Below are 14126 nucleotides of genomic sequence, written 5' to 3'. Positions count from 1 at the left end.
ATCTTGAGGAGTGGGGTCCTTTGCCAAGGAGTAGAATGGTTTATAGCTACTTTGTGGTGATCACAGTCTGAGTTGGCAGTTGTGCCGGACCTCTGCCATAGGGGACAGGACGTCTCACAGGTCTCCGTGCCCCACCACCAACAGAGGAGAGTGCAGAAGTAGGTAGGAGAGGAAGCAGTTGAAGGCAGACAAGGTGGGTCAGTGTCCCATGACCAAGAGGCAGATTCCTGCAGACAGAGTCAGCCTGGGAATCTCAGACAGTCACCTCGGGACCAGTGGAGAGGATCTCTGTGTGCTGCTGCGTCACCTGCACGAGTGACCATGGATCACTCTCTTACGTGTCTCGGTTTCTCGTGGCAGAAGTCTAAGACAACCAGAGGGGCTCGGAGCACTGGAGGATCAGTCCTATGTGTGCATACCCAGATGAGCCAAAGTTTTAATTACGAGGGAGATGCAAAGCCCCATGGGACTGCTGCACGTCCTGAGAAATAATCTCCGACACTTCCATAAAACTCTTAGTGACCTAAGAGTGCCTTTCAGCTGGAAGGCGCAAGTGTCCCTTTACTCTTTGGAGCTGAAAATCAGTCTCTCATAAATGCTACCAGACATCGGTTCCCAGGTAGACCAGAGAGAGTAGAGCAAAGGAGGAATGGTGACTTCACTAAGCAACTCTCCAGCACAAAGACAGGCGAGAGTTGGAGACTCACCAGTGGTGGAGAGGGTCGCTCAACGGCTGTTACCTCCTTCTGGCTGGCTTGCCAAAAAGGTGCTGCCCGTGGACTGGGGAGACTCGGGCCCGTGGCCTCTGCTCAGCCCATTCAAGGATGTCCCTGGACGCTCTTGGTCTCATCAAAAGAAAGAATTCAAAGACACCAGACACAGTGGATGAGCGGTGCAAGCAGGAAAGTTTATTAAAGTGCAAGTACGCTCTGCAGATGTGAGAGCGAGCCGGCTCGAGGGAGAGCTGCACACTGGGGGCTTGGGTTTCTACCTTTTATTGACAGTTGTTAACTAGGGGGTGGAATATTTATTACCTGAGGCGGGGATTTCTTGAAAGCGGGGTTTCCCGCCTTTTCTTCCTTATTCTGTCGGGGGTTTCCAGCCTTCTTTGTCAGCCGGCTTGGGCCGGTCTGGTTTGATCCGGTTTCCCGTGGCTTTGTTTCGGGAGTTCTGCCAGGACAGGCCTCTGACTTGCTTACAACTGCGCTGGCCGCGATTTCCCCGTTTCTGGACTCCAGGTATTCTGTTAAAGCCTAACTAGCTGCCCGCTCTAACAAGAGCATACGACAGTCTGGAATCAAGAGTTAAGGGGTGTGGTGCGATGACGAGCAAACCGGGGAAGGGAATCAGGAGGATCTTGGACCCAGGAAGGAACTGGGGAAGCTGCTTGTGGACTCCGCAGCAATCCGGGCCTCCAGCTCAGAGCCAGCCGCTAGGAGGAGGCCCTAAAGGGGGGCTTCTCACAGGCAGCGGCAACCTGCTGAGAGTCACTCTTCCCAAAAGGAAACCATACGGATGTTTTTAACTCAGGAAGAGGGACTCCAACGCTTTTGTGAAAAAACGCTTTTGGGAAGAAGACTCTTCGCCTACCCCGAAAAGGTGGAAGCAAGCAGGCACGCCCCCAAGGCGGGCTTCCATGATTTTATTGGTTGCCTCCAGTCAGCCCCTCTCTCAATAGGTCTCTGTTATTGGTCAGCACTGCCAAGCGTCAGCTGTCACAGACACTATCCGGAACTAATCATCTCTAATCCCCATTCCGTCTCTCCTCCAACATGTGAGTGACACGCACGTGAACCAATAAGATAGGAAAGTAAGGATGTGAAAACGAGACTCCTTCCCTTGTTCCTCATCTCGTTCAGCAAATGGTAGAAAAGGCTGAGCAGCTGACACCAACCACCAATCCGTAAGGGCGGAACTGGGACGAAGAGAAGAGAGATGGGAGGGGGTGACGTGGCAGTGACGGGGTCATAAACTGAAAGGAGTGGCGGAAACCCTGGCCAATCGGTGATCGAATTGGCCGGGCACGCTGCATTCTCGAGTCCTCCCTGAGCGCCGAAGACTTCGGGAAAGCACCAATGGGCTTGTACATGAGTCTGATTGGCCTTCACCTGAACCAATCAGCGGCGTGCCTGCAGGACGCGTCCCACCCCGGACTCTCACTGGGCGGTGTGGGATGACAGGCCCGAGAGAAATGCCAATGGCCTAGGGGTCCTCCGCAAGTGACGCTCAGCGGCACCAATCGACTGCCTCCTTCCCGGCGGCCGAGCCCTCCTCCCGCGGCGGGCCTGGCGGGGCGGGGACGCTGCGCGGCCGCGGCTGATGCGCTAGCCGTGTGGGGCGCTCCGGGCGGCGACGGCGGCTCTCGTAGGCGGTTCCGGTCCTGTATCTCGGGGCGGCGGCGGCTCATGGCGGCGACGGAGCTGAGAGGGGTGGTGGGGCCGGGCCCGGCGGCCATCGCAGCTCCGGGCGGCGGCGGCACCGGTCCCCCAGTGGTGGGAGGCGGCGGCGGCCGCGGAGACTCGGGGCCAGGCTCCGGGGCCGCGCTTGGCACGGTGGCCGCGGCGGCGGCGGGCGGCCCGGGCCCCGGCGCCGGGGGAGTGGCGGCTGCGGGCCCGGCCCCTGCGCCGCCGGCGGGGGGCTCCGGCGGCTCGGGCGCTGGGGGTTCGGGCTCGGCTCGAGAGGGCTGGCTCTTCAAATGGACCAATTATATCAAAGGCTACCAGCGGCGGTGGTTCGTGCTGAGCAACGGGCTCCTGAGCTACTACAGGTAACTGCTTCCGGGGCGCCGTCCCCCACCGCAGCCCACAGTCCCCGCGCCGTCACCCTCTCGAGCCGGCACCGCAGCCAAGGTCGCCCCAGGCCCCTTTTCGTCACCTGCGCGCATTGACAGCCCGCGACGCGAGCCCACCATCACAAAAGTGAACGCCCCGGGTCTAACCCCTCCACCTGGGTTACCCGCCCTTGGTGCAATACCTTCCCCTCCGTTCCTGGCCTTTCCAGTTGTTTGGAGAGCATCTACTCTTCCATTGTGTTTCCACCAGCACAGAGGTGCAATGATGAATTCTGCAAGGAAGGCGCTGTTGTAGGTACTAAGGGGCACATGTAGAAGAGCAAAATCCAGGCATGGCTCTCAAGGAACTTACTGTGAAAGTCCCAAGTCTTAGCTGTCTGTCCTCAGTCTCCAGAATTCAAGGTTATTAGCAGCCCTTGATGTACCCGCCGTTGTTCTCTCCATGTTCAGGCACAAGGACACCAGGCACAGGGTGGCCTCCGTATCTACCCCCCGTCTTCCTTATCTCTCCCAGACTTGGCATATGCTTTCACCTTCTGGACAGCCCAGAATGGAGATGTGCACTCCAGTGCTGCTTTTATGTGTGCTGATCCCACCTCCCCCCATGGGAATGATTTAAGTGGTCTCTCCAGTATTTCTGGGGTCTCTTTGCTTGGTTGGGTTTAAGTTTTATTAAAAGAAGAATCCGTGTCTTTGGTATGATTACTTCTTGTTTGTTCTGGAACGTTTAATATATATTTATGGTGACTGACAGTCTTGCCATAACTGTAGCATGCTTTTGGCTACTCGAGTTACTAGAGATAATGATACTGGATTTGGGGACAGGACATAAACATTTCCTGAGGGCTGGACAGTTTGGATAGTTTCATTGACTCCCAACAATAACCCTGGGAGTTAGGGGATATTCCTGTGTTACTGATGAGGAAACTGAGACCTAGCTGCGCAACTTTTCCAAGGTCTAAAGGAGTCAGGATTTGAAATTAGTTCTCTTCACACCAACATAACCTAAAACCCAGGGTAGTGTTACATGAATCAATCAGACAATAGAGATTATTGCTTGCCTATAGCAAGTTTATAGATCACAGTTACTATGTGGACTTTATACAAAATGTATAAGTCTCCTTTAAGGGAGAATTTTCTTAATATAATGGCATTTCTACTTGAAATCTTTTTATAAAGACCATCCTATTTGAGACCCCAAATGCTGTTAGGAACAGCTCACTCTATTTCTCTTCCTTTGCAGGTAGTCATTCTGCCACCAGGAGAGTTAGGGTGAATGAATCTCTTCCATCAACCCCATTGTATCAGCTCTTAGAGAATTTTGAGGGGAAATTGAAGGTGGGAGTTGGAGGTTGTTGAAGTAAGAACACATTCTTATCTAGTCTCTAACATTGGAAAGGGCCTTAGCACATCCTCACTGCTTAAGCCACATTGTGAACAGTTGTATCATTTGCATTATTATATTCAGAACTGATTTTAATTTTAACCCTTTCTTAGTACTCATCCAGGACGATCAGTTTAAGGTTGGATCACAAATCTTAACATTTTAGTATGTTCCAAAATTTTTCCCCTACTCAAGTCCTATTTTCCTATTACACTGACCATCATTCTAATGTTCAATTGACTCGAATCCTAACTTGGCTTGTAAGTCACTATTCATATTGATTGCTCATCTTCAGAAGTTGTGTGTCAGCTGAGGGCCTTACTGTGTGGCCATTTTTCCTCATCCAAGTTCTTACCAGATTCACTTTCCAGGCCAGTTGATTCTTTAATCAGTACCAGTCTTAATCAGTATTGATCTTGGCTGGACATTAAGAAGTTACATGTTGCTGTCTCTTCAGGTACTTGTAACCACTTTTAACTTCTCTCTTACAAGAGCTAATGGTACCTGTCTGACTACAGATCAGACTCCTTCCAAAGCATACCAAACCACATATTGGGAAATGTGCATAGGCCTGTCTTTGGCAGCTAAGGTGGTCCCACCCACAAACCAACCAAGCAACAGGAACCAGGGTTATCAAATCTGCACTACCTTCAAAATCACTTTGAAGTACTTCCTACTGACTACATTGGTAGTTTATTCTTCTTAACAGGGTTCTTTGGGTCCCCATCTCCCTAGAGTTATTTAGCTAAATTGTCATTCCTCCCACTTTTCATGCCTCCATAACCTGTCATCTCCTCTATATGCCTTTTACAAAATGCTATTTTCTTTTTAACTGAGAGCATATATTTCTTTGACCCATCCTGTGATGAACCGTCCTAACGGGCTTTGGCGGGCCGCTTCCTTCTTTTTACCCATCCTGTTCTTCCTTATATACACAGTTACATGGATGTCCCATTACTTAAAACCATATGTAGAACCTCAGCTTTCCCAGACATATATGCATTAGTTTTCCTGACTAGCTTCCAGAGATTGAGTTACTGTTTCGGCTGGCCTTTTCAGGGAACTTTCTAGACAAAGTACCACCTAATTGTTAACCGTTGTGCCAGAAGAACTTATCTTGCACTCTGAACTGCGCTAATCATTTATAAACATAGGTGTATCTGCCTGAACCCAAGAGCTCCTGAGTCAAGCCTGCCTTACTCTTTGGGTTCCTTGGTATTTCTAAAACTGCTACGGACTTTATATGATTTGAGAAACTCCTTTAGTTCATGAAGATGACCCAGGCAGAAGAGATTCCTAGGAAGTGGCAGGTGAAAAGTACCAACAGATTGTGAGGAATGTGGTACAAAGTCCAAGTAGCACCTTTGGAGTAGAAAGCAAGGGTGAGCTGGCCTGTCAGCTGTGGGTCTGAAATTCAGCCTGCATTATTCATAATGTAACTGAAGCTTAGGGGTGGGGGGAGGGGAGGTAAGAATAGAAAAAACAGAGATTCACATTACAGTGTGGCAGGTGCAGGGAATGGAAAATGGCCCAGGCCATTGAGACCCCCTTGGCCATCCCATACTGCTCATTTGTGCATTTGAGGAGGAAAAACCAGTTTCATGTGACACACTGAACAATAGCAAATCTGTCTTCCTAAGCACAGTAAACAGACTTTCTCAAACATACCAAGTCTTAGTTTCTGGAGATGGGGTGTGTGTCGTTTCTAGCACGCAGGAATTCTGGACGTGCCAGGTGTATGGGGCTGCTTGACTCCAGTGAAAGGGAAATGGCTCCGCTCTGCACTGTGGCAGTTGGCAAAGGACTTCGACCTCTTTATGTTCCAAGTTGGTCAGGGAAAACTGTGGTCTCAACATGCAGGTCTCTGGGCATAACCCAACGGGCGGTGGGGAAATTAGCTCAGTTTGCAAGGTATACACAATTGTGCTAGCAGCTTGGTATTTTCTGTGAAGGAGCTTGTTGTCACCAGGTAGTGATGTAAAGTTCAAAAGTTAGTCTATTAATAGAACTGTCAGTAGAGATGGGGAAAATTTTTACACCCAATCCTCTGAGAACAGATTTGCTGAATCTTTCCTAGCTATTAATAGGATGGCTTAGGAGTTCCTACCAATAGAAGTCAGTGGATCCTTGGAAAGAGCATATTCCCAAAAGATTATATACTTGGTGATTCTTTTATGATTATTCTTTCTTTACTCCCACAGAAAGCTAGTTATTCCTCTTTCATATCATTTGAGCTGTAGTCAATATTTAATACCCTAAGCATCTCAGCGTGCCTTACACTGATGCAATATAATTCTAAGCGTAGTATGACAATTCTCATTTGGGCTGAGTTGAGGTTAGGGAGGGGGGTTGTTCAGTATATGTGAAATGGAGCTATTCTTTCTCTGAGGGAGTGAGAGTGTTAAAAAAATTTGTTGTGTGAGTTTATAAGTCACTATTTTATTTTATTTTTTTTAAGATTTTGCTTATTCATTTGAGAGAGAGAGCACAAACAGGGGGAGAGGGAGAGGGAGAAACAGACTCCCTGCTGAGCTGGGAACCCGACGTGGTACTTGATCCCAGGAACTAGAGATCATGACCTGAGCTGAAGGCAGATGCTTAACCATCTGAGCCACCCAGGCGCCCCATAAATCACTATTTTAAAATTGTAACTTGCTAAATAAGAAATAATTCCTGACTACAAAAGGGTAATGAGGGAACTTTTTTTGGTGTGATGGACATGTTCTACATTTTGATTGTGGAGGTGGTTACACAATTGTATATATTTGTCAAAACTCACTGCATTATACACTTAAAATTGCTGAATTAACATTGTATGTTGTTATACTTCCATGAAGGCTGTTTCTAAAACAGCAGAGCAATACAGTCTGACTCAGTAATACCACTTAATGACTGTGAAAGGAAATCCCTACTGATTGTTTCTGGAATCTTAGGGAACTGTGTAAGGGAAATAGTAGAACTTGCTATTTCCTAAGGCTGCCGCATGTTCAAAAAGCTTAGAGCTATGAGAAGACAAGGAAGGCGGTGAAGGATAAACCACCCATCCACTTTCTACTTAGCTGGTCTTTGTCTCATAATTGCAGGTCAAAGGCAGAAATGAGACACACTTGCCGTGGTACCATCAACCTCGCCACGGCCAACATCACCGTGGAGGACTCCTGCAACTTCATCATCTCCAACGGCGGCGCTCAGACCTACCATCTGAAGGCGAGCTCAGAAGTGGAGCGGCAGCGCTGGGTGACGGCCCTGGAGCTGGCCAAGGCGAAGGCTGTGAAGATGCTGGCAGAATCGGGTAGGGAGCAGAGAACACCACGTCTGGGGAGCTACCTGTGTGCCCCACCTTATTTTGTACCTCACTGTCCATTAATTATCACCCATCTGACTGACTCAGGCATCTCCTCCTCATGCGGTACTTCTCCCGGAATGGCGGTTTTCATCTGGGCGCAGTTCTGCCCTGCGGGGGTCATCAGGCAGTGTCTGGAGATGTTTCTGTGGTCCTAGCTGAGGGATGCTGGTACTATGGGCATCCAGTGAGGAGAGGCCGGGGAGGCTGCACAGAACAGCCCTCACAAAGAGGAGTTAACTGGGCCCAAATGTCAGTAGTACCGAGGCGGAGAAACTCTGTCCTAGAAGCATAACGGTTGTCGTTTTGGCTTTTAATGCCATTTGACTACCTTAAAATTTGGGGAAAGAAATATTTTATTGCTAGGTCTGTCTTAAGATAATTACAACTCACGGTTAGATTCTATCTTTATTTTTTTTCTTTTTCTCCTGGCATTTTCTTACTTAAGTATCTTCTGAGTTGAAACAGTCTTTATAGATTGCAAGACACATTATATGGGATACTTCCTATGGAAAATCTTCAGTTTGCTACCTTAGTTTCACTAAAAAGAGTGGTCTACACATGTTTCGATTTTTCTTCAAGGAAAATGGTGGTATTTCCTCTGCCCGCCCCCCTTGTTGATAGTTTAATCACACTGAGCTTGTCCACTCAGAACTGACCAAGATGGTCACCTGCTGGCTTTTGTTCATCTCTTGTTTTTTTATCCCCTGTCATTTCCCACACTGTGTTATATCTATTAAACAGTGGAAGGAAATTTACCGCTTTGTAAGTTTTTTCGTAACAGGTTATATTTTGACTTCAGTCCTGCCTCTCGGGCTAGCAGATAGGGGAGGTCTTTCCTTATTTCTTTTGTTTTGATTTTAGTGCTGATGTTAGCCCCCCAAAGGAAGTGACATTGCTAGAAAAGCATTTTGCAGTTGCAGAGTGTTGGGTACAGAACTGATAGCGAGAGGTACAACATGGCTCTCTATTTGACCTACTGTTGGAGGGTCATTTCAGTGCAGGGGTGGCTTTAGTGTCAGATGAGTTCATCACAAACTTCCTGAGCTCTCCTTTGGAAAAGGTAAATTAATGAGTCTTTTGGTGATGTGGATATTGCTTACAAAGAACCAGAGTGCAATTCTCAACCCATTTCATACAGGGCTCACCCATCACCCAATGGATAATGGTGGATTTATAGTAATGATCAGCTTGGACTGGAGTGGAACCCTCAAGCTGGAGTTACAAGGCTCAACAATTCATTCCCAATCCCAGGAGATATTTAGCTTCTCCATCCTATCTTCCGGGGATCATTGATTCTCAAACTTCAGAGTGCATCAGAATGGTCTGGGCAGCTTATTCAAAATTCAGGTTCCTGGGCCTTGCCTCACACCAGCCAAATCAATTTCTGGGGTGGGGCCAGAGTGTTGGCGCCTTTAAGAAGAAGCCTAGGGGTGGGGGAGGGGAAATTGAATGTAGGTGGACAAAAGGTACAGACTTTTAGTTATAAGATAAATAAATACTGGGGATGTGACATACAACATGATGACTAGTTTTTTGGTTTGTTTTTTTTTTTTTAAGATTTTATTTATTTATTTAACAGAGAGAGAGAGAGAGAGTGAGCATAAGCAGGGGGAGCGGCAGGGAGAGGGAGAAGCAGACACCCTACGGAGCAGGGAGCTTGATGCGGGGCTCGATCCCAGGACCCAGGGATCATAACCTGAGCAAAAGGCAGATGCTTAACTGAGTGAGCCACCCAGGCGCCCCTAAATGATGACTATAGTTAACACTATATGGTATATTTGATAATTGCTAAGAGAGTACATCCTAGAAGTTCTCATCACTAGGAAAAAAAACTTTTTTTCCTTTTTTTGTGTGTCTATATGAGATGATGGATGCTAACTAAATTTACTGTGATAATCATTTGTCAATATGTGTAAGTCAAATCATTATGCTCATACAGTGCTCTATGTTACATATATGTGCTGTATGTCAGTGATGACTCAATAAAACTGGGAGAAAAAAGAAAAGCATGGGCAAAATAAATGCTCATTGGCGTGTGCCCCAGCGGGAGAAAAAGGAAGAACCACCCAGGTGTTTGTGGTACAGGTGGGCTGTGGACCACATCAGAGCCCAGTGGTCTGGTAATGGCAAGCTCTCAGTTGGTCCGAAAGCACAGCTGGTTTCGTTGCGGACAGAGTTGGTGGGGTTCCGACTCTCAGCTCTGGAGTCACATAACTGGAGTCCTATAACTCACCTTTTGGCTCCTACAGATGAGTCAGGAGATGAAGAGTCTGTCTCACAAACGGACAAGACGGAGCTGCAGAATACCCTGCGGACGCTGTCCAGCAAAGTGGAGGACCTGAGCACGTGCAACGACCTGATAGCCAAGCACGGCACGGCGCTGCAGCGCTCCCTCAGCGAGCTGGAGGCCCTGCGGCTGCCCGCCGAGAGCAACGAGAAGATCAAGCAGGTCAATGAACGGGCCACGCTCTTTAGGATAACATCCAATGCCATGATCAATGTGAGTGCAGCCGGTGCCCGGGTCGCCTTTTCACTCTCTCCCTCTTCAGAATGCAGTTCTCCCCACGTGCTGTGCCGGGGCAAATTGTAATTGATAAAGCAGGGAACAGTAGGTCCTGCTTCACTGCTCAGGGGATTTAAGTTACATTATTCGTTGCATGAAAGAGAACAGACCGCACAGATGCAATGACTTTCATGCTCTGCTCACACAGTCCTCTCCAACCTGGGACTTCGTTAGGACGCCAGAGGCCCAGCTTTGCTTCTGCAGCCGGCAGGACATCCGATGGTGATGTTAGTTGAGTCCCTTAACCTCTCTGGGTTGCGGTTTTGTTAATTTGTTTTTATCTAACTTGATCTGTTGGATTGGAGTGGTCTCCATGGGTCCCTTCCACTGTCGTGTGTGAGCTTCAAGTTGGGAGTCTTACCGTACTTTGCTAGTGCGTTCTGGCCTACAGTGTGGTAAGTGGGGGCCGGCCAGGTACTAATGAGAACTTTATAATACTAGTTAGTCCCATCTGTAGTCCTTGATTCCGGGGCTAATTCTGGGTGATAAGACAAAAATACTCAAATTTGGATACTTTGCTTTAAAAATAGAAGGGACCAATGCTTCTGTTTTATTATGACTCCAGCCTCGGGTGGCTGTGTGGAATACTTCAGCTGCTTGGGTGCAGGGCTCTAGGTAAACTCAGAGCATGGCGGGCGTTGGGATGTATTTCAGATACTGGGTGATAGGTGTGAAATGAATACATGGTTTAAATGGCACTGTTGCTCCTCTGTCGGTGACTGATTCTCACCTGGTGCGTTGTTTCAGTTCACTTGCACAGAAGAACACCAGAGGATGTGTCCTAAGGCAAGTGAAAAGAGTATTCTAAGAAAGGGCTTATGCCGGTTTTGCCCCTGTCCAATTAAATGGGATGAAATTACCTCACTAGGGCCAGATTTTCCCTTGTTCAGGGAGTGATACTAAGACATTTGCTTAGAACTAGTTTACTTCACATGGCTTCTAGAGATCAAAGGTCTTTTCTTGTGCCCAGGGGAAATTTTAGTTTTTCTCACTTAAAACCCCTTTGTTACTCCATAGAAAGTTGTGATAACCTTGATTTTCATATCATTTTCTGAAATGCTGAACATTTTCTTCAGTGCTCTGATTCACACACCACGTAGAAGAGGCTGATTATTTTTGTCCACTTAAGGACTGCAGGAAGATCAGCTGTCTCCCAAGCCCATTCTGCCCATCAGCACGAATGCTTGTGGTTCTAATGTCTAATCGTATGCTCTTGTTCCAAACTGTCCCACTTCTTAGTGACTGTGTGCCTGTTTTTCAGGTCCTCTTATGATCAGGAAAACCTCATAAATCATACAGGTCAATTCACCAATAAATATACTTCTTAAATGGAACAGGACACAACAGTCTCCTGACAGTGAATGTGGCCTTTTATCCCTGCTCCATGGCAGGTTTTTTTCTCCTCTGATGTGAAAAATTAAATTAAACACCTCTTGGTTAAAAAATTTTCTATAAAACTGGGCGCCTGGGTGGCTCAGTTGGTTAAGCGACTGCCTTCGGCTCAGGTCATGATCCTGGAGTCCCGGGATCGAGTCCCACGTCGGGCTCCCTGCTCAGCGGGGGGTCTGCTTCTCCCTCTGACCCTCTTCCCTCTCATGCTCTCTGTCTCTCATTCTCTCTCTCTCAAATAAAATAAATAAAATCTTAAAAAAAAAAAAAAAAAAAAATTTTCTATAAAACTGAAACTTAGTTTGGATTTTTCTTTTGAAAGAAATGCCCATCTTTGTTCGTTGGGGCAGTTCTTCTTCCCCAAGTTGTAAATGTTCAGAGTTTGTGTCAAAGGGAATGACCTTTGGCGATCAGAGGTAAGTGCTGTTTTTCATTCTCTTCTCCCCAGTGTACTGCCTGTGCCCCCTTCATAGCTGGTTGTTGCTTGAAATGGGTTTTTTTATCCTTGCATTTTTTCCTTGGTATCTTTTAGGTGATAGTGGCAAGGCCTTAAAATTAACATGCTGACTTTACATCTCAAAACAGGCAAAGTTTTATCAAAGGAAGAATACATTTCACTCAATTTCTTGATTGCTTAGGACATAGCTCTTCTTTCTACCAAAGTGAATTGAACCTGGGAAATACATTTGGTACTGTTAGTGTATCCATTAGCTTATTCAGGAAACATCTGTTGAGCACCATCTGTGTTCTAGGCACTGTGCTAGGGGATGTAAAACAGATGTGGATATGGTCCCTGCCCTCAGGGAGATTATTCTCTAGTGAGGGGACAGAGAAGTAAACGGATCATTATAGAGTGTGCTAGGTGTCATGATAGAAAGGAACACAGGGTGCTATGGTGTATATAGGATATTGGAGGTGTTTAGCTCAGACCGGGAAGATTAGAGAAGGTGACTCCTCAACTAAGTTCTGAAAGACCAGAGAGACTCTTCCTACGAAAAAAGGCAGTAGACAGCTTGGGGGCCTGAAGTCCAGCTGCCTTAGCGATCTACATAACCTGCTTCCTCTGTGAACTCAGTTCCTTTTCTGCAAATGGTGATGAAACTAGTAGCTGCTGAAAGGATTGTTGAAAGGCTTCTATTAGATAATTAATGTAAAGCGTTCAGCGAAGTGCCTGACATATAATTGCCTTTCACTGAACTTTAGTTATGACCAGTATTCTTAAAAGAAGTGAGGGAGAGGAACTGATCTAGGTACAGCTGTGGCTTATGGGGATCCCTTCCCTCTCTCTGAGTCTGTAAACTACTAATTGACTGTTAGAACGAGGAAGTGGCCGGGGATTAGGTGTGGGGGAGGGGACGGGGTGCAGATCCTACTAAGTGGGCTTGGTGGAGTGGATTAGGAGAGGATAAGACCGATTTTGTTGCAGGCTTAACTGTAATAGCTAACACCTTATTGAACGCTTACCGTGAGCCTCAGACTTCTAAATGCTTTCTATGTAAAGCGACAACTCTTTGAGAGAGTTGCTGTGGTTGTTCTTTGTTTGCATATGAGGCACAGATAGGTTAAATGACTTGCCCCAAATTCCATAGCTAGGTAGTGGGATGGAGCTGCGATTAGAGCCCCAACAATGGAACGCCTCTGAGTATGGAGGATGGAAAGATGTGTACACAGATCCCAGAAATATTAAAGAAGATTCGATAGGACTTGATAATCAGAAGTGGGGAGGGAAGAAAAATTAAGAATCAAAGGTGCCTCCTAGTTTCCTGGCTTGGGCAGGGGGAAGGGCCCTGGTACTGTTCTTGGCGTGGAGAAGCAGTCAGAACGGGAATGTGGTGAGTTCACTCTGGGACCCGATGATGTTGAGATTACTTTGAACCATTGGATAGACAATTGGATATCCTGTCTCCATGAATACAGAGCTGGAATTACTGATTTCATGGGCATTAGCTTGTAGGCAAAGGTTGAAACCATGGGAGTAGATACTCCGTTTACCTTTTATTTTCTCCATAACAGGGCATAGACTTTTAAGCTTACATTGCTTCCTGCCTTCATTATTTATTAAGCAAACTTTATCGGGCTCCTACAATGTACAAAGCAACTAAGTTAGGAGCTGGAGATATGTATATAAATAAGGTATAAATGGTGTCTTTGGGTTGCTCATAATCCACCTAGAGAGACAGAAAATCAGTCACAATACCACTGTGGATGGTATAAAACAGAAGTGTGTGCATAGTGCTATGGAAATGCAGAGGAGAGATTGGCTGCTTACGAAATCATCACAGAAGTAACATTTGCCACAGATCTTAAAGAACAAAGAGGAGGGGAGGAGGCTACAAGGCAGGTGGTGGCCACACCTGAAGGGCCCTTGACGGTCAGCCCAATAGGGGAGCCAGTGAAGGGGCTAATATGATCAGGTCTGTGTTTTGCCTGTAGATCCCTTCATGCCCACGTAGGCTTGTAGTTTTTAAGGTCAGTTGTTTCTCTTCGTGACCAAGATAAAAACCAGTTACTTTTCCCCATTTTGATCTAATTCAGGACAGACTCCCTTTTCTCAGCGTCTGAATTCCTCAGCTTTAGGTGACCTGAGTGTGGTCGGGAATGTATTGAAAGCAGTTATCCTCTGCTTGTCCTCATCTTTCTTTTAGTCAATAGA

General features: G+C 46.9%; 1 protein-coding gene across 1 annotated transcript in view; it reads left to right on the top strand.

The window, feature by feature from the left end:
* The first annotated feature begins 2325 nt into the window (after nucleotides 1-2325).
* The window catches only part of OSBP (oxysterol binding protein), a 34011-nt gene continuing 22210 nt past the window's right edge, over nucleotides 2326-14126 (top strand). The window contains exons 1-3 of the mRNA XM_032414226.1: nucleotides 2326-2767; nucleotides 7259-7467; nucleotides 9771-10021. Coding sequence (XP_032270117.1) covers nucleotides 2406-2767; nucleotides 7259-7467; nucleotides 9771-10021 — 822 coding nt within the window. The 5' untranslated portion in view covers nucleotides 2326-2405. The remainder of the gene's footprint in view (nucleotides 2768-7258; nucleotides 7468-9770; nucleotides 10022-14126) is intronic.

Source organism: Phoca vitulina, unplaced genomic scaffold (genome assembly GCF_004348235.1).
Source record: "Phoca vitulina isolate PV1807 unplaced genomic scaffold, GSC_HSeal_1.0 scaffold16, whole genome shotgun sequence".
NCBI lineage: Eukaryota > Metazoa > Chordata > Mammalia > Carnivora > Phocidae > Phoca > Phoca vitulina.
The sequence above is the reverse complement of the archived record's forward strand: the minus strand, read 5'-3'. Positions and strand labels throughout refer to the sequence as shown.